The 23,203-nt window shown below is 44.0% G+C and overlaps 1 protein-coding gene across 1 annotated transcript in view; it reads right to left on the bottom strand.

The window, feature by feature from the left end:
- Nucleotides 1-23,203, bottom strand: part of TRPC5 (transient receptor potential cation channel subfamily C member 5) — a 143,147-nt gene that overhangs the window by 37,580 nt on the left and 82,364 nt on the right. The window contains exons 3-6 of the mRNA XM_032619874.1: nt 17,427-17,763; nt 15,925-16,064; nt 11,136-11,458; nt 288-483 (exon numbers count right to left, since the gene is read on the bottom strand). Coding sequence (XP_032475765.1) covers nt 288-483; nt 11,136-11,458; nt 15,925-16,064; nt 17,427-17,763 — 996 coding nt within the window. The remainder of the gene's footprint in view (nt 1-287; nt 484-11,135; nt 11,459-15,924; nt 16,065-17,426; nt 17,764-23,203) is intronic.

Raw genomic sequence — 23,203 nt, forward strand, 5'->3', positions numbered from 1 at the left:
GAGCTCTTCTTACTAAGGCAAGAAAATGGATTCAGAGATTTAAACATAATTTTACCAGGTAACCAAAAAGTCTTATTAACTAGAACATCTTCTAGACTACTGCGATCCAATGGACTGAGTCCAAACTGAGTTACCTTGGAAAGAAAGAATTCAATCTAATAGCTGGAAAAGCTAATGTAAAATAACTAAGGCAGACAGACTATATCATTGAGTTTCTAATGGGCTCCAGGCCACTGTGACCACTCCTGAAACCAAGGTGACCGCCCTTATAGAGCAAAGCTACTCACGGCAATAAGCTGGTAGGAGTTGTTCATCATGGCGATCAGCATGTTCAGCAGCACTACCAGGGAGATGACGTTGTACGTCCCAAACATGGTCGCTCCCACAAACTCTGTGAACTCGTGTCTGGCTTTTACATTGGTAACATAGAGATTCAAAAGGCCGAATACAGACCAGAAGAGTGACTGAAGGGTTTCAAAGAGCCTAAAAGAGATCAAAGAATAGTTTAGTTAATTCTCTAGGAGGAGCAAGAAAAGAGCAAAAACATGAGGTGATTTGCTTAATTAATAAGGAGGCTGCCTGATTTGCATCCCAACAGGTAGACTCATGATCTCACGTATTTTGGTCTCTTCCCCAACACGAACCAGCCAGGTCAGTTTGTTTGTTCCCACTTCTATGTCTTATGCTTTGCCTTTCCACCTGGAATACCATCTTCCTCTTCTCAATCTATGCAGAGCCTATAATTTTCCAAGATTTATTTCAAGGGCTACTTCCTACGCCAAACTTTCTCCTTCATCTTCAGACCGTGTGTTTTACCACCTTTCTTTTTTTTTTTTTTTTTTTTAATTTTTATTTATTTATTTTTGGCTGTGTTGGGTCTTCGTTTCTGTGCGGAGGGCTTTCTCTAGTTGTGGCGAGCGGGGGCCACTCTTCATCGCGGTGCGCGCGCCTCTCACTGTTGCGGCATGCCTTGTTGAGGCGCAGGCTCAGTAGTTGTGGCTCACGGGCCTAGTTGCTCCGCGGCATGTGGGATCTTCCCAGACCAGGGCTCGAACCCGTGTGCCCTGCATCGGCAAGCGGATTCTCAACCACTGCGCCACCAGGGAAGCCCTTACCACCTTTCTAATTACATAGAGGCAGTAAGTGCAGTGGCTCAGAATATGGTGCTTGGATTAGATTGCCCTAGGTTAAAAACTCAGCTCTGACACTTGCCAGCTGAGTGAACGTGAGCAACTTAAACCATTTCTGATACTTCTTTTGTGGTTCCCACAGGGCCCAGAATGGAGCTAAGCTCAGTGGAGGAGCTTAAGGATTCTTGAATGAACATTTATATGAATTATTTTTAATGATATATTAACTAACAATTATCGAGGACTTACTATATAAGCATACTAGGCACTTTACATACATTAACGTTATGATCCTTGTAAAAACTTTATTGTTACTGCTGTGGAAACAGAGGTTCAGAGATTGAATAACTTGCCCAAGGTCACCCATTTATATGATTTATATGTGCTGAGCCAGAATTCAAATCCAGGTTCTTCTGACCTCCCCAAACCACTGCCTTATTCTACATTAGGTGGCTTCACAAATTATGGTTTCCTCTCAGAGTCTCCACATCCAAATATGTAACTTTTGCAATGACATGTTTTGGGGGTCCAGTACAGTGCAGCCAGCTCCTGGGTGGCACAAACCAACCTTTTCCCAAGCACGCAGAAGAGGCATAGAAGTTAAGAAATGCTACTTTAAGAATAGATGTAGGGGGCTTCCCTGGTGGCGCAGTGGTTGAGAGTCCGCCTGCCGATGCAGGGGACGCGGGTTCGTGCCCCGGTCCGGGAGGATCCCGCGTGCCGCGGAGCGGCTGGGCCCGTGAGCCATGGCCGCTGGGCCTGCGCGTCTGGAGCCTGTGCTCCGCCACGGGAGAGGCCACAACAGTGAGAGGCCCGCGTACCGCAAAAAAAAAAAAAAAAAAAAAGAATAGATGTAACTTTTCAATTGCTCAAAATGTGTTGTTTTTATAGCCCAATATATTTTGAGAGGCTGAGGGATTGGTTCTTGGGTTCATTTCAGGGGTATGTATGGACAGTGTTTTAAAGATTTCCTCTGTCTGGGAGTGGTCTTACCCCTGATCTCTGCATGGCTGTCTCCTTAGCATCATTAAGGTCTCAGTTCAAATGTTACTCCCTCAGACAGGGTCCCCAGGGTCACTCTATCTAAAGTGGCTTCACTGGTTATTCTCTATCCTGTTGTCTTGTTTCAGTTTTTTGGTAGCACTTAAAACTCTAAAATTATATTATTTAGTAAATTTTTGTTTAAATGTTGATTTTCTGTTGATCCCCACTAGAATGTAAGCTCTATGAGGAAAGAGACAGACATACAGCTACTATGTACCTGGCACGTAATAGGCACTCAATAATATTCGTTGAATAAATGAATGAAGACATATTACTATTACAGTTATCACTGGATTAAGGTCTAGAAGATTCCAAATCCATTGACAATTGCACATTCAGTAGGCTGCACAATGAGTGTTAGCTCATTTTGATGAAGGTTGTGCTCTGCAGTGGCCTAATTCTCGGGGGGCCTCCTTCGGGGCTGCCTGGGCAACATGCACATAGCCCTTTTCAACCTGTTAAATGGCTCTTCTCTAATCATTGTGGATAGCTTCCACTGTCTTTTCAGTATCACATTACTTGAGAGCTAGCCAGGAAGGAAGAAATCTGTTTTTTGTTTGATGAAAGTAAGTGCCAGATGGTGAAACATTTGAGAATCAACAGTAAGATGAGAGTCTGGACTTCAAGGGCCAGGGAACAAGAACCAGAATATGGCAAGTCAGACCTATCACAGGATCTGAATTTCCAGGAGATTCTACAAGTCAGGGCCAGGCAATACAATGCATCACAGATACAGGCAGAGTTTCAAAAATGGGGCAGATATAGGGTTCAAGAGTCTGGTTCTGTTAGGAAGGCCCATCTAGGACCTGGCCGTGTCCATTTGATGTCAGGGCAGGCAGGAGGCCAGCAACGGCACAAGAAGCTAGCCCAGCAGCTGGATAAACAAAAGCCAGGGAATATATCGTTCAGAAAAACAGAAAGCAGCTGCAGCAAGTAGGAATGACACTGAAGAACCAGAGTCGCTGGAAGTTGAGTATCCCTGAATATAGAAAGCATTCAGTATGTGTTTCTTGATTGCGTGACAGACAACAAGGCCACAAGCCAGGGCAAGTATGTCATCAATATGTTGGCAGGGTCTTACTTCATCAGTTGCTTCTCCAGAATGGATGATGTTACACTCCTTCACCCCCAGCCCCGTAACAATGAAAATTGCAGTGGTTAACGCTTGAGTGTAGAGTTTAATACTAGCCATCCCAATGACTGATACAAAGATTCCTAAAAGTGAAAGTCCGGGCGTTTAAAATCTGCCCTAAACTGTGGTGGTATTCTAGTTAGGGAGACCCTATAGGTATAACTGTACAAGAGATAAGAAAAGGGGTAAAGATTGTTCCTCAGTTTTGGCGGTTGATAGTGAGAATGCCCTTGACATGAGGCACAAAATGTCACAACATAGTCTGGCCATTAGGAGAATCTGGTTTATTGAAAGGCATGCCCGGATAAAATGAGTGACTGACATTTGGGGTAGATAAGCACATCTGATGAAACATCTGTAGGAAGCTCTGTCTTCTAGGCTTCTAGACTCAGTTGAATTCACAGGGAAAGGGCCATTACCTAGGGGTACTTGGTGGTCAGGTCCATAATACAATTATCACAGGGATAGAAAGACTTGTTGACCTGAATGCAGACCCTAATGCCAAAGGAATATTATTCTGATTTTAAAGGAGATGACCTGAGAGAAAACAATCAGTCCATTTTTATTTAGCAGAGAATCAGCAAACATATGGAACTTGCTAGCTCAACAAGGGGCACAAAGTGAAGATACAAAGATTCAAGAAGACTTGATATTAACTGTTGGGAAGACAAATCCATACCATCTGGTTAAGGGGGATTTGTGCATGTTGGGAGCCATCCATAAATAGATCACAAAGCTAAGAGCTGCTCAGTAGAATAGAGATGGGAACTGTAGTTCTCATGTCCCTTGCTGAAAGTCTTGTCTTTGAGATGAGGATTTAATCTTTCAAAAGGTAGCAGGAGGGACTTCCCTGGTGGTGCAGTGGTTAAGAATCCGCCTGCCAATGCAGGGGACATGGGTTCGAGCCCTGGTCTGGGAAGATCCCACAAGCCACAAAGCAACTAAGCCCGTGCGCCACAACTACTGAGCCTGCACTCTAGAGCCCGCGAGCCACAACTACTGAAGCCCGCGCGCCTAGAGCCCGTGCTCTGCAACAAGAGAAGCCACTGCAATGAGAAGCCTGCGCACCACAACGAAGAGTAGCCCCCGCTCACCGCAACTAGAGAAAGCCAGCACATGGCAATGAAGACCCAATGCAGCCAAAACTAAAATAAATAAATATTTTTTAAAAAAAGAAAAGAAGGTAGCAGGAGTATGGAGAAGATTTACCCCTCTGGACTTCATTCTGACCAGTGAAGAACTGGAGGATGTACCAGAAGAGAAAGGCTCCTTGGGAGAAAGCAGTGCCATCATCCTTTCACAAGTTGTGCTGGTAACACACATGGAGCAAAGGCATGGTCATGTCTTTGGTTATCCCTACCCGTTTTGCAGTTCCCCAGACCTGCAATTTCTCATTTCATCCTGCCTTTGGCAAGCTTCTAACTCTGGTTGGAGTGCTCCCACCCTACTCCCAACCTCTAGTCTCTAATTCTGTCCTGTCTCCTTCTCTGCCCAACTCTTGTTTGACCTTCCAGGCTCAGCTGAAGCCCCACCTCCTTTAGAAGTTTCCCCTGACTCCTTTCCTACAAGGAGGGGTTAGATGATCCTCTTTTATTCTCCCATAGCAGCCCAGCCTTAGTCCATAAAGGCACATGTCATGCTGTAGAGGCAAGAGAGGCGAGTGGCTAAGAGCAAACTTGAGACACCTTTACTTATTAACCATATGACTCTGGGAAAGTGGCACAGCCTCTTTAAACTTCAAGTTTCCTCATCTCTAAAATGGTCATTTGTAGGATAAATACTAACTGTTATCATTTATTGTGCTCTTACTATGTGCCGGGCACACATTGTAATATTTGATTCTCAAAATAACCCTATGAAGTAGCTACTATTCTTTTTTTTTTTTTTTTCAGATGAGAAACTGAGGCACAGAGTGGTCACACAGGCAGAAAATGGCAGAGGTAGGATTTATACCCAGCTCTTCTGACTCTGGAGTCCAAACACTTAACCACCTTTTTTTTTTTAATCACATAAAGTACTGCATGTAACACACTCGGCACAGTGCTTGGCATATAGTAAGCATTAAAAATGTGGCTATTCTAATTGTTCACTTGTGTTCTCCATTAGACTATGAACTTCTTGAGGATGAGGATGCCATTTACTCACTATCCTCATTGCCTGGCACATAGGAGTTGCTGAGTAAATGTTGAATAAACCTATAAAAGATTACAGAAGCACATAAGTAAGGAACGTATGAATGAGTGGCACCCTTCCCGTGATAACAACAGCAGGAAGGCTATGAACTGAAATTAGGAGAAAAAGCTGAGATACTCAATAAGGACCTTTAAAACCTGGTCAGAACAAAAAGAAGAGCCTTTGATGGGGACTGAGTTTGTATCCATATAAATAAGATGGGAAAATATGGGCTGAATGTTGGGTAGAGAAATCACCATTGGTTAAGTAGGAATAGCCACAAATGAATGATGATGGTTTACAAGGAGGTCCCAAGTGATCTGCTAGGTCATGGCTCTGTCCTCTTCAGCTTTACGTACATTCGTGATTATTGCAACTTCACACAACTAATTTTGCATACCTTTACAAAATCAGTCTCACACTTGCACCCCTGGATACAAGCACAGACTGGAACTTGTATGCCTGGATTGAAATCCTGACTCTGTCACTATCACCTTTGTGACTGGGAGCAGTCTGCTTAACTGCTTTGTACCCTAGTTTCTCAATCTGTAAAATGGGCAATAATAATAGTGCCTACCTCAGAGCATGATTGTGAAGATTAAATGAGTTAATTCATGTCAGGCTCATTTTTTTAAATAGTGCCTGGACCTAGCACTCAGCAAATATGCTATTTTTATGACTTTTATTAACCTCCCACCTAAATCCAACCTTGTCGTTTCACGTTTCTTTATTGCCTTTGTAGATGGTCACTCATTTGCGTATCTAGTTGCAGTTATGTTAGTTGCAATCATAGTGTGTACAATTTTTGTGTTTTTAACACATTATTGACCGGGGCATTTTTGCAGAAACTAACACCGGGGGCCGTAATACATCTCCGGTCAAAAATGTGTTAAAAATCACACATTTCATAAATGTAATTTTAATAGCCACCCAATATTCCACCCAGCGAATACCAAGCCTGAATGACAGTTTTATCAATGCTTTGGATGAGAATAGGTGGCAAGCTTTTTAGATCTTCAGACGATACAAGACTGGGAGAGACAGCTAATAGAGTGGATGACAGAATCAAGATTCAGCAAGATCTCAACAGCTTGGAGCAAGGGGCTGGAACTAACAAGATGAAGTTTAGTAGGGATCAATGTAGAACTTTGTTCTCTGGCCAAGTGCCCACGTACAGGATGAGGGAGGTAGGAGAAAGGCCAAGGGTTTTCTCTGACAGCAAGTGGATCAGTAGAGTGACAGAGCTGGCTAGATACTTTAGCCACGTGAGGGGGGCAGAAGCAGAAGTGATTCTTCTAGAACTAAAGATAGGATTGCTACTAGAATTCATCCTTTCATTCAGTTGTCCAATGGGCATGTTGAACCCCTTTATGTCTATGGTAGGAGCAAGGCCTCTAAAATGGGGGTCTCAGTCTGGTGGGTAAGAGACAACAAATGACTAAAATATGTTATCTATTACATTATTATTATTACTAGTATCTTTATTATTATAGGTTATCTATTATAATGGAGATGGACTTAGAATGCCATGGGAGACACAGAAGGAGACTGTATCTGAGAGTGGGGTCGGAGTGGGTAAGAAAAGCCTTAAAACAGCAGGTGAGGCTTTGGCAGATGCTTGAAGGATGCATGAGAGTTGTCGAGGCTGGCCAGGTGGGGTTGGGCATTCCAGGCAGAGGGAGTGGCATGTCACATACAAAGGCCTGTAGGGCCGAGTTGCTCTCCTGAAGTTGGGAAGAGCAAGACGTTGACTATGGAGGAGAGGAGTGAGAGGTGTGAGAGGCGGGGTCCAGATTCCCAGGCCCTGTGAGCTATAGGAAAGAGGAGAATTTTCTGCTGGAGGATATACAGATACCAGGCAGGCATGAGACCAGGGGGCGACAAGATAAGACTAGTATTTAGAAACTTCTGTGTGGTGGGTGGGAAATCGTTTGCGGGGGAAACAAGACTGGAGGCAGGGAGACCACTTAAGACCACTTAAGACCCAGCAGTTTTGGGAGGAGATGGTTTAGGCCTGAACCAAGACAGTGGGTTGTGTGTGTGTGTGTGTGTATGTACAGAGGATGGGTTTAAGAGATATTTAGGAAGTGAGTGTGAGACAGGATGTGTTGCTTGGGGGAGAGGGGGAGAGTCCCAGATGACTCCTAGGAGTCTGCCTGGTGTCATTGAATGAGATGAGGAATTAAGAGGGAAGTGGGTTTGGGGTGGGGCTATAGAGATATAAGGAATTTAGTTGTGGATGTTGTGTTTGAGAGGCCTGCGGCACAGCCAGATGTGTTCAGGAGGCATCTGGAGTTGAGGGTCAGGACCTCAGAAGGAGAAACAGCACCACCAAGTTAGCTTTTTGCCACTTCCGCCCTGTTTCTTCCCAAGCCCCGTGCCCGCCGAAGGATGCCTTCCCAATTGCTCTCAAACAGTGGATGAAGGCCAGTATTGAATACTGAACTCAAACCACCCACAGTACTGTCACGTGGTTGTCAGCAAGGATAACAAGGTCCCCCTGAATTGTGTGCCCAGAAAAATGTTTCTTTTTTAAGCAGAAGAATAGCAATGACATCTCTGGAGAATCAGAAGGAAAAGTGTGACAGCAAGCAGATGCCATAGTTTACGTCAGATCTGTTAACAAGCTCCCTTTTCCCCTTCTCTAAAAACAGAGTCTTTCTGACGCTCTAAGTAGCATGTATTTTAGCAGGTATTATAAATGCCTGAGTTGAGGCATTTAAAGGAAAACATAAATCTGAGTCAGACTTCTGTGGAGGAAAAAAGAAATCAACACCTAGAAGGGAAGTTAAGGTAACATTACTGCTGATTTGCCCCCAGCATGACAATGCTTCTTTATACCTGACACCCCAAGAGATAACTTCATGTACTACAGGTGCCCATTCTTGTCAATTGTCCCTGCTGGTCAAGTGATGAGAGCAAATGTCAGTTGGCAACAGGGGTGTTAATAATCACTACAGACTTACAAGGAGGCATTTCATAAACTTCCTCAGCAGAGTTCACGTGAGAGGGTAATTGGCAGGGACCTGGCCTCCCGGAAGGCGCCTTGCATTCAGGTGTGCAATTCTGTCGAATGCTTTGATGGGAACAGATACGGTCTCCTGGTGCTCAAGCCACTACAGAATTGCTCTTTGTGTTGAAAACAGGTTGATGTGAGTTCTGTCTCTAGACTAATGCAGGAGAGGAAGCAGTTCCTAGTCAAGAGGCACTAGCGAGGTGACCAGTTGCCTTTGTCCACTCTGGTTGGCTTCACCAAAATGGCACTATCTCTTTGTCACCCCATTTTGGCCTCTTTTCCCCTTTCACATAAGTCTGGTTTCCCCATCCAAGATTTTGCCCTGAGTTCTGGGAGGAGAGGGAGGGAGTGTGGCCTAGTGGACGGGGTGGGTGCTATAAAATGGGCAACGCGGCGAGTCAACATTTTCCAAACTTTATTCACGGGAATAGCATCTTGGTCAATACATTTGGGAAAACCTCTCCCTTTACTATAGATTCACAATGGAAAATCTCTGAGAAGCCCTGCAGTGGAGAAACCTTCTTAAATTTGTCCCAGCATTTCCAAAACTCACTTGATCAGAGATCTTGTTTTCATGTCTATTCATATCCCTGTGAACTGTGGTTATCTGTCATCCATTTTAGGAAATGCTGCTAGAGGCAAATAATAAGGGTAGGCTACATTGCATTGCTTTTTCCCCTCTCTATTGGTGCAACTTGGGGTCAGGCAGAAACCCTTTTTTTTCCCCCCTGGCCTTTGTTATTTAACACATTTCGAGAATGTCTGAGTCCATTGATCTGCCCTAGTTTATAGAGTTAAGGGGGAAAATTGTATCTCAATTTAATGACTAAGAATCTCTCACGACCTTGGGGGTAATTGCTGTGATTACCAGATGACTGGCTTTCTCCAGAACAGGGGCTAGAGATGGACAAGGTGTAGGACACTGAGTCCGGGGTAAGCTCAGGACTGCTCCTGGAACCCAACACTTTTCCTGACATGTGCTTATTTTCTTTCTCTTGTCTGCTTCCCCTAACAGTGATTTGTGAGAAAATAAAAGCCATTCTGGAAGCTTAAAGGTCCTAGAGAAGTAGGTGTTGGGTTTACAAAGAAAAGGCACAGGGGTTCCATAGGTCCAGAGGCAGTGGACTCATGGACAGAGAGTCATGAGCTGTCTCCTGTGTCCCAAGTGGGAAAAGGAGACATTTCCAGTCACTGCTTGGTGCCTTTTGGCCCACCTGAAACCTTAATTTAACCCCAGAAGTTGAGCTGACTCTCATCTTACTTTTAGCCTGTCTCTTCTGCATCTAGGAATCAAAGATTCGTCATCCCCCTGCCCTCTTATTTATTTTTCTCTTCCCAAACCACATGTTTCCGTGAGCCAGGGCTGTTCTAGCAAATCCCATTGCTCTGACACCACCTAAGCGATCTTAACTCAATTCCAACCTGTGGGTATGGGGAGAAATTTTCCCCCATATCACCAATTCTCTGACACCAGTTGGGTGTCCTACAAGTCAACTCAATTCTGACACTCCTGGGAGATAACGTCAGATTCCATGGATTCAGAGCTCGGTCCCACAAGACTAGCTCCCCTTTCCCCCATTCCCAGATGCTAATTACAAGTCCAGGTTGTCCCCTGTGCTTCTGACCAGCTGGCTATAGATCAGAGCTTCCCACAGCCCTCTCCTTGGCTTTGAGTACCTAACAAAACTCAGAGAAACATTGAAATGACTAGATTACTGGTTTATTATAAAAGGATACAACTCAGAAACAGCCAGATAGAACATGCATACCGCAAGGTATGTGCGGGGTTGCAGAGCTTCCCTGACCTCTCTGATCACCCACTCTCCCCAAATCTCCACGTGCTCACCAACTTGGAAGCTCTCTGAACCCTGTCCTTTTGGGTTTTTATGGAGGGTTCATTACATAGTCACGGTTGATTAAATCATTGGCCATTGGTACTTGAACTCAATTTCCAGTCCCTCTCCCCTCCCTTGAAGGTGCAGGGGTGAGACTGAATGTTCCAACCCTCTAATCACATGGGGGTAACCGGCCCCCATCCTTAGGTGAGGTCCAAAAGTCACTTTGTTAACACAGCCAAAGACACCTTTGTTGTTCTCATCACTTAGGAAATTCCAAGGCTTTTCGGAGCTCTGTGCCAGAAATGGAGACAAAGAGCAAATACGTATTTCTTATTATTAATCGCAATATCACAGGTGCATTCAGATACTTTTGCACTCTCCCTTTTTCTTTGTTCTCGATTCAGAACAGTTACATTAGCTTTGGCAATCACTTGTCGAGAGGTATAGGCTTGCCGCTTCATTTCCTTGGTTAGTGATGCTTTTTTGAGAGAGGAATTATTTACCCCTTCCCATGAATTCCTTTAAAAATATGGGATGTGACCAAAATAGTTCAGAACTAACCCTTTAGATGAGTTCCTGGGAGCCCCTGTGTGTTTGTCTCTTTCCTCCCTCACCTAACTCTACTTCCTGTCCTGGTCCCCTGCGGGGAGGGAAGAACCTTCCTTCACTTCAGACCCTTCGGGTTGATCCGTAAGTGAGCTCTGCATGCACTGTCAAGGGGCAGTGATGAAGCTGTGGACGGAAAATAGGGCAAAGAAGGAGAAAGCAGACAAAAGGCAGAAGAGGAAAGCGGGGAGTCTTACGTGGAGAAGGCATTGTTCTGTTTCTCGCATCGGATCCCCTTGCAGTTGTTGGGCTCATCGATTGCTCTGGTCTCATAATAAAAGTAAAGCTGGTTCAATCCATTGGCAAAAGCCAGCAGTACCAGGCAGTAGATAAAGAGGAATTTGAGGATATCAAGCAACATGCGCCCCAAAGAGATCTGCAGAGGCCCTAAGTGGGAGTTGGCTGTGAAGAGGGATATGAGACGCAACGAACTTAAAATGTTGGATATCGCAAAGAGAGCTTCTGCAATCAGAGTTGGGTGCCACATTTCCCATTCTTCCCTTGGACGAGAACCATTATACTGGAAGAAACAACAAGTGCACAAGATGAGAGGTACAGCGAGCATTTAGAAAACTTTCCCCTCTTTTCTCCCTTCTGTACCCGAATAAAGCCACGAAAGTAAGCATCAAGCATTCATTTATACAACAGCTCCCCCCGTGATTGGCACTATTTGTCTTTTTTTCCCACCCAATCAATACACGATGCTAATAACACTCGTCCTCCCACTCTCATCGAAATATATACCCAGCACATAGATGTAGAAAAATGAATTTCAGAGCAATTATCTGGAGTAACCACCTGTAGTTTATCAACAGACATCTTTGAAGTGTGAGTTGACCAGATTGTTGAGAAGTGTCCCTGGAACAGAGCCACAGGTATGCCCAAATCACTCTGCTTCCTAATGAGATTTCAAATCAACTTTCCTACCCAATCCGTCATTTTGTTCTGAGCACTGCAGACGACTTGTAGTTACTGAAGGACAAGCGACAGGTTCAGTCTCCTCGGTGTGCAGTGTTCATGTTGACTTCCCTGCTGGCTGCAGTTTGGGGCTGATAGAGCATCCTGAGAGGGTCATTACTCAGAGTTTTCTGCCAATACGCTTTTCTCCCATACTATTACAAATGGCACGTCAACCTTCCAGGTAGTAAATTTAGTACTGTCCGCACAGTGGTGTATGGATGTATTTTATTGTCCCTTTGACAGTCTTACAAATTGCAATGTCCCTCTAGCACAAATGAAGAACCAGGGGTTGAAGAAGGGGAAGAGCCAGGATTTCTGGGGTTGGCTGCCCATTTTTCAGTCTTGCCTGAGCTTTCAGCTCCTGGAACATTAGAGGTCGCCTCGTGGAAAGATGGCTTCGACGTGAGGCCTGAGCTCCAATTTGGGCTTTGTCGCTTAAAACTGCCTCTCTCTCTCTCAATTTCACCAGAGAATGAGGATAATATCTACTCCTACCCACTGCACATGTCTGTGATTATGTATCCATATGTGAACGTCTGTGTACTCCATAAGGGGAGGTGTTATGGAAATATAAGAAATTGCTTTTTACCTTCCCCAAGACAGAAGTAGATTTTGCCTGGAATTCAATCTGAAGCATATTGCCTTGAGCACTCATCTAAATATCACAATTTCTCAGGACTAAATGTAAACAACTTTCCTGAGAAAATGTTGCATCGAGGGCCAAATTATATTGTTAGCATTTCTAAAATGTGCTTCGCTTCCAACAACCGAGGAAACTGGTGTTGTTAAAATCATTGTGTGTATCCAATATTCTTCACTGTCAGAGGAGTTTGGAGAAAACTTGCTTCTGTTTCAAATAGACTTGGGGTGGCCAATTGGTCTTACACACTCTTGGCCAAATCTTGTATCTCTCTGTTTTTCTTTCTAAAGAAAACATTTGCTGCATCGTTGTGAGGGGTGGACATAGTTATGCCTGTTTTACAAGTGGAGGAGCTGAAATCCAGAGAGGCAGAGTGAGTTGCTTAAGGTCACACAGCAAGTTGGTGGCAGAGCCAGGACCAAGACTCAGGTCTCTGCACACTCAGTCTAGCACTATTTCCGTTAAATGTTACATATATGATAGTTGATATCACAGCACATATGTTAGGTAGGCCTTTACAGGTTTGGTGGTCTATGTGAAAGATGCAGATCCTTTGCTGATAACAAAACAGACCTATATTTTAAAACTAGGTACTCTCAAGTGGAACATGCATAACTCATAATTTAGGGTTTTCTCTCTCCACAGGCACACCTGTAACCACAGGGAAGTCTTCTGCCCATGGGCTGGTGAGTTTGGATTTGCAGGATGGTCAAAAGTGTGAAAGGTGATTCTCGTGGCAAATCTATGCTTTGCATGTATATTTTTGGAGAAAGATATTATAGAATATGATAGCAGGGAATAAACTTGGAGCTCGTTTAGCCTACGTAGAGGTCAGCAGACTTTTTCTGACAAGGGCCAGATAGTACATATTTTTGGCTTTGTGGACTACATGGTCCCTGTGGCAACTACTCAACTCTTTCCTTCTAGAACTAACAGGCAATACATAAACAAACAGATGTGGCAGTGGCCCCAATTTGGCCTGCAGATCATAGTTTGCTGACCCCTGATCAAACGCAAATGGTTTTCAAATTGCGTTCCTTCAAGCCTGAGGGTTCAGCGGAAGCACCTGGTGGCTGGCTACTGTGGAAACCAAAGAGGAGGCCTGGAAGATTCATTCCTCGATTCAAATTCATTCCTTTGAGCTCCTTAATATATTCGAGTTCTGCATAAGTTTTAATTTCAAGATGTGTTTCCATGGAAAACAATTCAAAGCCTGAAATCCATTGATCTAGTCCAGTTTTATTTTTCAGAGGCAGTGTCTGAGGCTCAGAGAGGTAGAAGGATGGCCTGTGGTAATCCAGCTAATCTAGCTCATAACTGTCAGAGCAGGGATTACATTTACGTTTCCTGACTCTTGAGTTAGTGATATTGGGAGGCAGGTGATTTTTCTTATAGTCTTTGGGATGGAATGCAGCTTGAAAATTGGCCTCTACGCTTTTCAAAGGGGGGTGAACTCAAAAGCAAAATAATGTGAGGTGGAGTATATATACTGTTGACTAGTTTTTCACTCTAATGAAGGATTTTCTTAAGGCCAGTTTATGCCACGGTGCTTCTGTACTGCCTCAGTACAACAGTGATCTGAAATTTTTCAAAGGGCCTGGGGACCAGCCCTGTGTCTTTACCTCGTAGAGGTTGGCTCAGCCTACTTGGAGAAGTTCATTTCAGACTGGTGTGCTCTGTGCAAGCGTGGACCAGACTGCCCATTGATAATTTCTCAATGCAAATCCAGTCTGCATGTGGAATGTCTTGCTTGGTAAATTCTCCTTTCCCGAGAAGGACTCTAACTTCTTGGTAAATGTCGTTTTTTGGGCTAAATGTCAGCTGAGGGGCATTTACTCAGCTTAGTGGAGCTGATTTATCCTTACAGTCTATGGTGGGGAAGTATCCGGTCCTTGGAAGGCTTGCCAGTGAAATTGGACAGGTTATGTGATTAACTAACGTTGGGCATCTGTTGACACATTTTCACATCCCCAAGGGTTAATCCTTTTGATCATTTATTCTAAACTTTCCTGTTTAAGCAGAACCCACCAATTTCTAGATCGATAATTTATTGTCCCTTCAGGATATAAATACCGCTGCCAAACGAAGAATTTTTTTTTTTTAGGCAAACAGTGTTACTTAGTCAGCAGAGTGCCAGAATGACATGGATTTCATCCAGGCACATTAACCAGAGATTCAAACATTTTCCTTACCAGCTTTTTCTTGTAACGAAGTTGTAAGTACGTGTTAAACGATCACCACCAGTGAAAGCATACTCTTAGGCTTTCAAAAATGTTTCAGGACTGCATTCAATATTCACGCTCCATGTAACTAACTCCAAAGGTCTTAAAATTTATGCAATATGCATATTAGGGATATAAAAATAAACTAAGTTGGCGATTTGGGGGACAGCCATATTCCCATTCTAAAACTCCTTCATGTGGGATTTAGTGCCAAAAAGCATGACTGACTAGACAATCTTGGAGATGGGATTGTCAGCCTTTCTCACGCTGGAGCAGTTCAATTCAGGGTATAGGGAGCACAGCCATTCCGTTATCTAATGAGCACTAAACTTGAACTCAGAGCCTGTGACTACCCAGCATGAGGTGTTAGACATGAAGCTGTTTTTCAGGATAATTCAGGCTGTACATTGTGTAGGGACAACATCAAGGTGGTGTGTGTGTGTGTGTGTGTGTGTGTGTGTGTGTGTGTGTGTGTGATCTAGATTCGTAGAGAGACATAGATTGGGTGATACACGAAAGGCGGGATTCATAACAGCTTGAATGATCATCCTGGTGGTGGAAGTGATGTGATTCTAGGGTTCTGCTCCCTATCCAATGAAGAACACTTGAGGGAAGTGTGAATATTCAGCTCTGGGAAGAGACAGCTCAGCGGGTTAGGGAGAGATGACTTCATATTGGAAGCCCTTTATGGAGAAGGAACAGCCCCGTTCCATTTGACCCTACAGGGAGGAAGGATTACTAATGGATGTGTCACAGGGAGAATAGTATTAGAAAAATACAAAGTAGCACTTTTTAATGAAGTGACAAGTATTGAGAGAGGCTTCTGGAAATTCAGTGAATTTCCTAGTCTCTGCCCTGTGCAAGCGTCAGTGGGCCATCTTCTTGGCGAGGACATTGTAGAAAGGACGTAAACGCTAATTGAGATGGATGACTGTCAGAGTTGAAGAAGCTAAGAATTTATTTGCAAATTGCTCCATTCTCCACTTTCTTTGGTTAGGCGGACACTGCTTACAAACCACTGAAAGAATGTCTGTTTTATGGCACTTTTCCACGTGGACTGGACTGCCATCAGCACTTTCCTCCTAACCTTTTTATGCTCCCACAGCTAAAGCTTAATGTAACCAAAATCATTGTTTAAGAAAAATGGCGAACATTCCAAGTTACCTTGACATAGGCCACGATCTTCAAGGAAATAGTTGCCAGGTAGAGTGAGTTCATTGCAAAATCCATCAGGTTCCACCAATCATGGATGTATTCAGTAAATCCACCATCCCACATTTCCTTAATCTCCCCCCAAATGAAACCTGAAGAATGGAGGCAAAAGGTTTATTTCTTCACAGCGTCAGACTAGACATCATAGCAGGATTCTCCCAAATGAAGAAAGAGGGAATCAATGAATGAATTGGGGGTCAGTGGAGCCCCTAGAGATAGTAATAACTTTCTTCTTTCTTTACTACCTCACCTCCCTGTCTTGAACTTGCCAAGGATAGGCTTTACCTAAAGATGCCTATATGTTATAATTTTCTGGATACTACTCACTTTTACATTGTTACCACAGTTACTGGCATGTTGTTGCAATTCAGGGCGTCTGATTCTACCCTCTTCCCATTTTAGAGTAGGGGTAATTTCATCAATGAATTAATTAGGTCAATATTATCCCATAGTCCTTAGTTACCACTATGTGCTAGAGGGAAAACTTCTCAATGAGCTTTGAGGTGAGCAAAAGCTGGCCATGGTCCAAAGTACTGGATGTTGGGACTGAAGCTAGGCTATGGGGCCCAGAATAATTTAGAATCCTCTTTTCTCCTCTCTCCTCTCATCGCGTGTGGGCTTCATGGAATTCTGCCTGATGGCATAGATGTTTCTTTAGCCTTGGAATGTGGAAAGCAGTAAAAGGTGTGGCTGTGGTCTAAAGCGGTGAGTCTCAGACTTTAAAATACGCGTGAATCTACCGGGGATCATGCAGATTCTGATTCCACAGACCCAGGGTGAGACTTGAGATCCTGCATGTCTCACAGGTTCCCAGATGATGCTGACGTTGCTGGTTTGGGGACCACAGTTCGAGCAGCAAGGACTTGGAGGACGGAAATGCATCGGAGGGTCCAATGCAATGGAATTATGCCTGGAGGCTTCTGGTAAGGCTGCTTTAACCATGACTTGTGTGAATTTCCCAAGGTTTCCCTCTGGTTGTGAAATCAGTATCCAAATAGGATGTGGACCCTGAATAAGTAGTGGGATTGTGTGGAGTAGTCACAAGGAAGCAGCAGATCCAAGTGCCACCCCTCCCCCCCCAACCCCAGTTACGGGAAAGAAGGCATTGAATAGACTGACCAGCACTTGCCCTGCCTAGCTTACCTGAGCCTGTCCTGACTTAACACTTGGCTTTCCCTCTAAATCAACTGACAGACAACTTCCTTGTCCTTGATGATGTTAGGTTAGCTGAAACAAGCCTTGGGTACACTGTCAATCTCACGGTGAACCCTGTGCTGAGCGGCCAGGGCCTGGGGAAGAAGGAACCACATTTCTGACACTCCCAACAAAGGACAACCCCACTGCACAGAGGGAAGGTGCCCGAATTCAGGGCCAGTCCAACTGCCTATTCCAGTAGTCTCTTTAGACAGGACCAGCAGGCAGTCTGGCCATAGCTCCTGGTCTCTTTGACTCACCGAGAACCCAAGGCAATATCATCCATTCCACTACAGTCGGGGGAGGCCCCTGCACATGGAGGTCCGTCCTGATGATGTGCTGAGAAGCCAGGAGAAGCATGAAGAGGAAGGTCAGATAGGAGGCCGTGTGGCAGATAAACTTGATAAAGGGTTTCTTGATGAACAGCCCAAGGTTACTCCTGGGTGAGATCAGATAAGCAATAGACAGCATGGGAAACAGGAACCCAATGGTCATGCACGTCAGAAGCTTGACTACCCAGTGTTTCCGCCGCCATCCAGGGAAGCCATCGTACCACAGAGTGGCAAGCAACTGTTGGCAGTTGGGCTGGGCCACAAACTGGGAAAAGAAGAGAACGAGTCAGGCATCTGGGATGTCCAGGTGGAAGTCTACATTCATAATGGCTCTCCTAGTTTACAGCCAGCTGCACGGCCAATCCCCAGAGGAGGCCTGATCTCCAGGCTCCCATGCGTGGGTCTAACCTCAGAGACAGCTCTACATGTCAAGCTAGGAGACTGGATCTTCCTTAGGGTTGATTATTTGTTTCATCCATTAAACAGAATCAATCACTCTGGTTTGTGCTTCGGCATGGCCCCCTATTCCCCCTCCCATTGTGTTAGAGAGATGCTTCCCCGAACCTGGCTCTGCATCAGAATCATCCAGGGAACATGAAAAAAAAATCCCAATTCCCAAGTCACACCACAGGCTGACTGAATGAGCCTCCCTGGGGAGTAGAGCCTGGGCAGCTGTTTTACAAAGTTCTCCTGGGAATGTACATGCCTCTTAGCAGAGAATCATGGGGATGTTTCATTTCAAATGGATTCACTTTTACTCATTCCCCCAGCTTACATGAGGTCATCAACAAATGTGTACTCTGGGCAAACACGAACTGGCAGCAAATAAGCTCATGCCTGTGGCTGTGGTTTGGAATGGAAATGAGTTCCCTTTTTGATGTTTTCTTTTTTTCCCTTTTGGTTCTGAGCACCTCTTGGTTGGCTAGCAAAGAATCAGGTTGCTACTTTGCCATTTATTTAACACGCTCTCTAGTCTAGACATGCAAAGGAGGCAAAGCTATTTGGGGGCCAATATTACACGACAGTGTCTAACTCAGCTGGGATTTTACTTAAAGGCAATCTACAGAGTGTCAGTGATTAATAGTTAAGAGATCATCAGCATTGCAAGTCACCCTCCGGCTGTTACTTCCTGGTAAGCAACTCGATAGGGAGCTCAACTGTCAGCAATGATTTTAAAGATTGCCTCTATCTGATTACTCCAGCTTCCCATGGGAAAGGTTAAACAGCACTGCACCATACAGCTTACTAGTACAAAGGAAATAAAATTCTTCCATCATTTACCTAACACCCAAGGTAAACTAGCCCAATTTTACTGTCAGTATATCTGTGAAGGTCACTAACTTCCCACCAAAACCATTCTTTCTTCCTTGAGCACAGGCTGGACTACATCTCCCAGGCTCCCTTGCAGTGAGGCGTGGCCACGTGACCAAGTTCTCAATAATGGAATGTGAGGAGAAATGATGAGTGGCACCCCTAGGCCTGGACTATATATGTCCCCCATGTGTGCTCCTCCATGTTCTCTCCCGCTTCTTGCTGAGTGGGGTGTGGTAGCTCAGGGTGGCCTAGGGGCTTCTGTCAGCCTGTGTCCTTCAGTGACTGTGGAGGAGAACTATCTTGTTGACCAAGGATATCTGTCTTGGACAGTTACATGACTGAGATAATTCTATTGTGTTTGAGCCATTATCCATTTTAGGGACTAGCCTACCCTAAAGCAGCTTACTATTACTAGGTGACAAAAAAAAAAAAAGCTCTAAAGTCTTTTTATCATGTGATCTCATTTTCTCCAAAGATGTTCACCATCCCCCTTATGTCCTCACATCTCCTTTTCACACACTTACACACAAAAAGACAAAATCCCATACAGTCCCTTTCTACTCTTCTTGGCATTATAGCTTATGCCAAAGGCTGGGACGAAAAGGTCCTAGAAAAAAAAGTATAGAAAAGTAGATGGGTAAAGCAAAATATTTGGATGCAATGGGAGAAGCACTGGAAGCACCCAGTCTAGTGAGGGAGACACATATATAAAAAGACAGTTATGAAACAGTCTAGTGAGGGCATGGAAATGCATAGGAAAACAAGGCGTAATGGGAGCACAAAGGAAAGGCAAATTCGGACTGCTCTGCAAAGGCTTCCTGGAGCAGGTAAGACCTGAGTGGAGCATTGAAGGATGTGTAGAAGCTGGCTAGGTGTAGTGAAGGAGATGGGAAGAGAGTAAACAGCCAGAGTAGCGGGGATAACATGACTAAAGGCATGGAGGTGAAAAAGAGCGTGACTGGTGTGGGGAGGTAGAGCCGTCTGGGGAGACTGCTGCTTGAACTGCAAGGCTGTGGATGGCAAGAGATGAGGCTGGAGAGGTAGGCAGGGGTTACAGAAGATCAAAATGATAGTCTTTGGCACAGTTGTGGCAGTCAGTTTTTGGAAAGTAACTTGTGAAGCATTTACCGTATCCTGAATTTGCACTCCTTGCAGACTTGTGCACATATACTCCGCTTTCAGAATAGTTTTGCAAATTGTACACAAACAAAAAGGGTGGAAGCTTTTTAATAAAGAAATTGCATTTATAAATGGTCTGTATTAGAATATAAAAATCTCCAGTTATAGTCAATTACTACCCGTGTTGTACAACAGATACCTCCTATTTTAGTCGCTAATAAAGGGCTACACAACTCAAAAAAAAATGATAGTCTTTGGCCATTATAAATAGTATGACTCATTTTAAGAGCAATGAGAAGCCATAAATGATAGGTTCGTGTGTGTGTGTGTGTGTGTGTGTGTGTGTGTGTGTGTGTGTGTGTGTAGAGCAGTGTAGTAGAGTAGTTAAGACTATAGACACTTGAGCTAGATCGCACTGGTTCTCTCTGCTCTTCAAAGTCTTCATCTAAAGAATGGAGTTAATAACAGCATCTGCCATATAGGATTCATGTGAGGATTAAGATCAGTTACTATACATGAAGCACTTAGAACTATGTGTAGCAAATAGTAAGGGATCATTAAATCTTAGCTGCATATATCATTATGCATGTGCCAGAATCAGATTTAGACATTAGAAAGATCCTATGTATTGAGTAGAAAATGGATTGGGGGCAGAGGGTGGGCAAAACTAGGGGCAGGAAGACCAGTTAGAAAGCTGTTGTCAATGTTGTACAAAATGATCGTGACTCAGACTAAGGTAATGGCAGTGGAAATGAAGAGATGTGCTCAGATTCAAAATATAGTGAGGAGGTAGAATTGGCAGGATGTGGTGATGGGTGGGAAGTGAAGTAATATATAGGGTGAGAGGGTAAAAGGGAGGGAGGCTTCATCTTTTGGGTGAATTGGTGGACAGTAGTGCCATTAATCGGGAGTGGGAACACTGAAGCTGGAGCAAGTTTATGGAGATGCGTGCATTTTTATACCTGCTGAGTTAGATTTGTCTGTGGGACATCTAAATGGAGATATCCAGACTGTAGTACTGGTGTTACACAGCAGGGGTCAGCAAACTTTTTCTGTAAAGGGCCAGATAGTAAATATTTGGGACTTCGCAGACCATATCGTCCCTTTTGCAAAGACTCAATTCAGCTGTTTCAGCACAAACTCAGCGATACATAATATGTAAATGAATGGGTGTAGTTGTGTGCCAATAAAACTTTATTAACAAAACAGGCAGCAATTTGTAGTTTGCTGTTCTACAGTATTGTCCCCCAGCTGCCGCCAGAACCAGATATTCGGACCACTTTGCCATGGTCTTTATGGTCTCCTAGGACTTCTTCTCCTCGTGTATCCCCAATAACTCTGACCCAAGAAATCACTGTCCCCTAAAGGAAAAATGCAGATGTGAAACTTCTTTTAATAGTGGATATGACCATCCAACCTTTATTTTCCATGCCTCTGCTCTGATTTTCGATTTGGCTGAACATAATAATTTTAAAGTTGAACAGGTTTTTGTTTTCTATTTTTATATCTGACAAGAGTAGTATAGGGTGGTATGGACTCTGGCAGAACAAACTGCAATTAGAATATCACAAAACAAACTTGTCTTAAGCCACCATGTAGTATCTAATCCAGACACATCTGTGAGCTTTGAAAGCACAATCCTAATTCCTGCTTGCATGTTGAAGTTCCAATTTGAGTTTATCTAATCAATCTCTAGTTGATTTCGAGAATGCCCCACAAAGAGGGACTGCAGGAAAAACAGCAGTGCCTATGTGTTGTATGCTGGATTGCACTATAAAGGCCAAACTGTACAGAGCCTAGAGCAATAGTTTTTAGTTTTGATGAAGTCCATTTTATGTTTTCTTTTGTTGCTTGTGCTGTTGCAGCCATATATAAGAAACCATCACTCAATCCAAGGTCACAAAGATTTACACCTATGTGTTTGTCTCTGAGTTTGATAGCTTTACCTCTTATACTTAGGTCTTTGATCCATTTTAAATTAAGTTTTGCATATTGTATGAGGAAGGGGTCCAACTTCATTTATTTGCCTGTGGATATTCACTTTGTCCTGAGGCAGGAGATAGATGGACCCCAGGCTGAGCAGCTAGAGTAGATCCCCTGTGGACAGATACTCCAAGACAAAGATAATAGCAGGAGCGAGGAGGAGCTAAGCCCTGCCCAGATAACAGATAAAGAGATCACATATTTCTCATTCTCGAGGTCAAGGAGACCTTCCCAACTACACGAGCGCAGAAAGGCTCCTTGGGGGGTCAAAAAGGGAGGAGGCGCCACCCCATAGTAAGTGATGTCAACCTACCCATAGACCTCTTCGCTAGAATCCATCTTGGTTAAGAGGTGTGCTCGCACACAGGGGAGAACCCTGAGATAGACCAAATACAGACTCAGAGCCAGGCAAAGCGAGGTGATTGGCCACAGGAAACCCGGAAGAAATGCCCCATTGAAGTGATTCAAACTACCACGCGGTGTAACTCTGTCTCTGAGCCTGCCCGTGTGTCTATTCACACGTACTCTTTTTCCTCCTAATGAACACTTGTTTCACCACTTTCCGTCTCTTTGTGGAAATTCATTTCTGCAAAGCCGACAGGCCAGGGCCTTGTCACTGGCTACTGTCCCTGATGGTCTAATGATTGGATTCAGTGTTCTCACTGCTGAGGCCTGACTTCAGTCTCTGGCTGGGGAATCGAAATCCTGCTTCAAGCCAGTACGGGCCGAGGCCACCCAAGATCAGTCCCAGCACCATTTTTTGAAAAGACTACTATTTCCCCATTAAATCATTTCGGTACCCTGGTTGAAAATCAACTAACCATAAATATAAGGGTTTATTTTTGGATTCTTAATTCTATTCCATTTATCAGTAAGTGTATCCTTATGCCAGTACCCCACTGTCTTGATTACAGTAGCTCTGTAGTAACTTGAAATTGAGAAGCACGAATCTTCTAAATTCTTTGCTCTTTTTCAAAATTGTTTTGGCTATTCTGCCTCCATTGCATTTCATGTGAATTTTATGATCTTCTTGTCAATTTATGCAAAAAAGGAACCTGGGTTTTTAATAGCAATTGCCTTGAAACTGTAGAACAATTTGGGAAGTTTTGCCCTCAGTGTATGTAGGGGGTGAAGTCTGATAGGTAAGTCAAGTCCCTTAGGAGTTGCAACTGGGAGCTATTCTTAACATAGATTAACTACCATACAGTGAGCTCTTATAGTGTGCCAGACACTGTACCAGATTTTCACACAGATCATCTCACAGCAACCCTAAAGGCAGATATCAGTGT

This window comes from Phocoena sinus, chromosome X (genome assembly GCF_008692025.1).
Source record: "Phocoena sinus isolate mPhoSin1 chromosome X, mPhoSin1.pri, whole genome shotgun sequence".
Lineage (NCBI taxonomy): Eukaryota > Metazoa > Chordata > Mammalia > Artiodactyla > Phocoenidae > Phocoena > Phocoena sinus.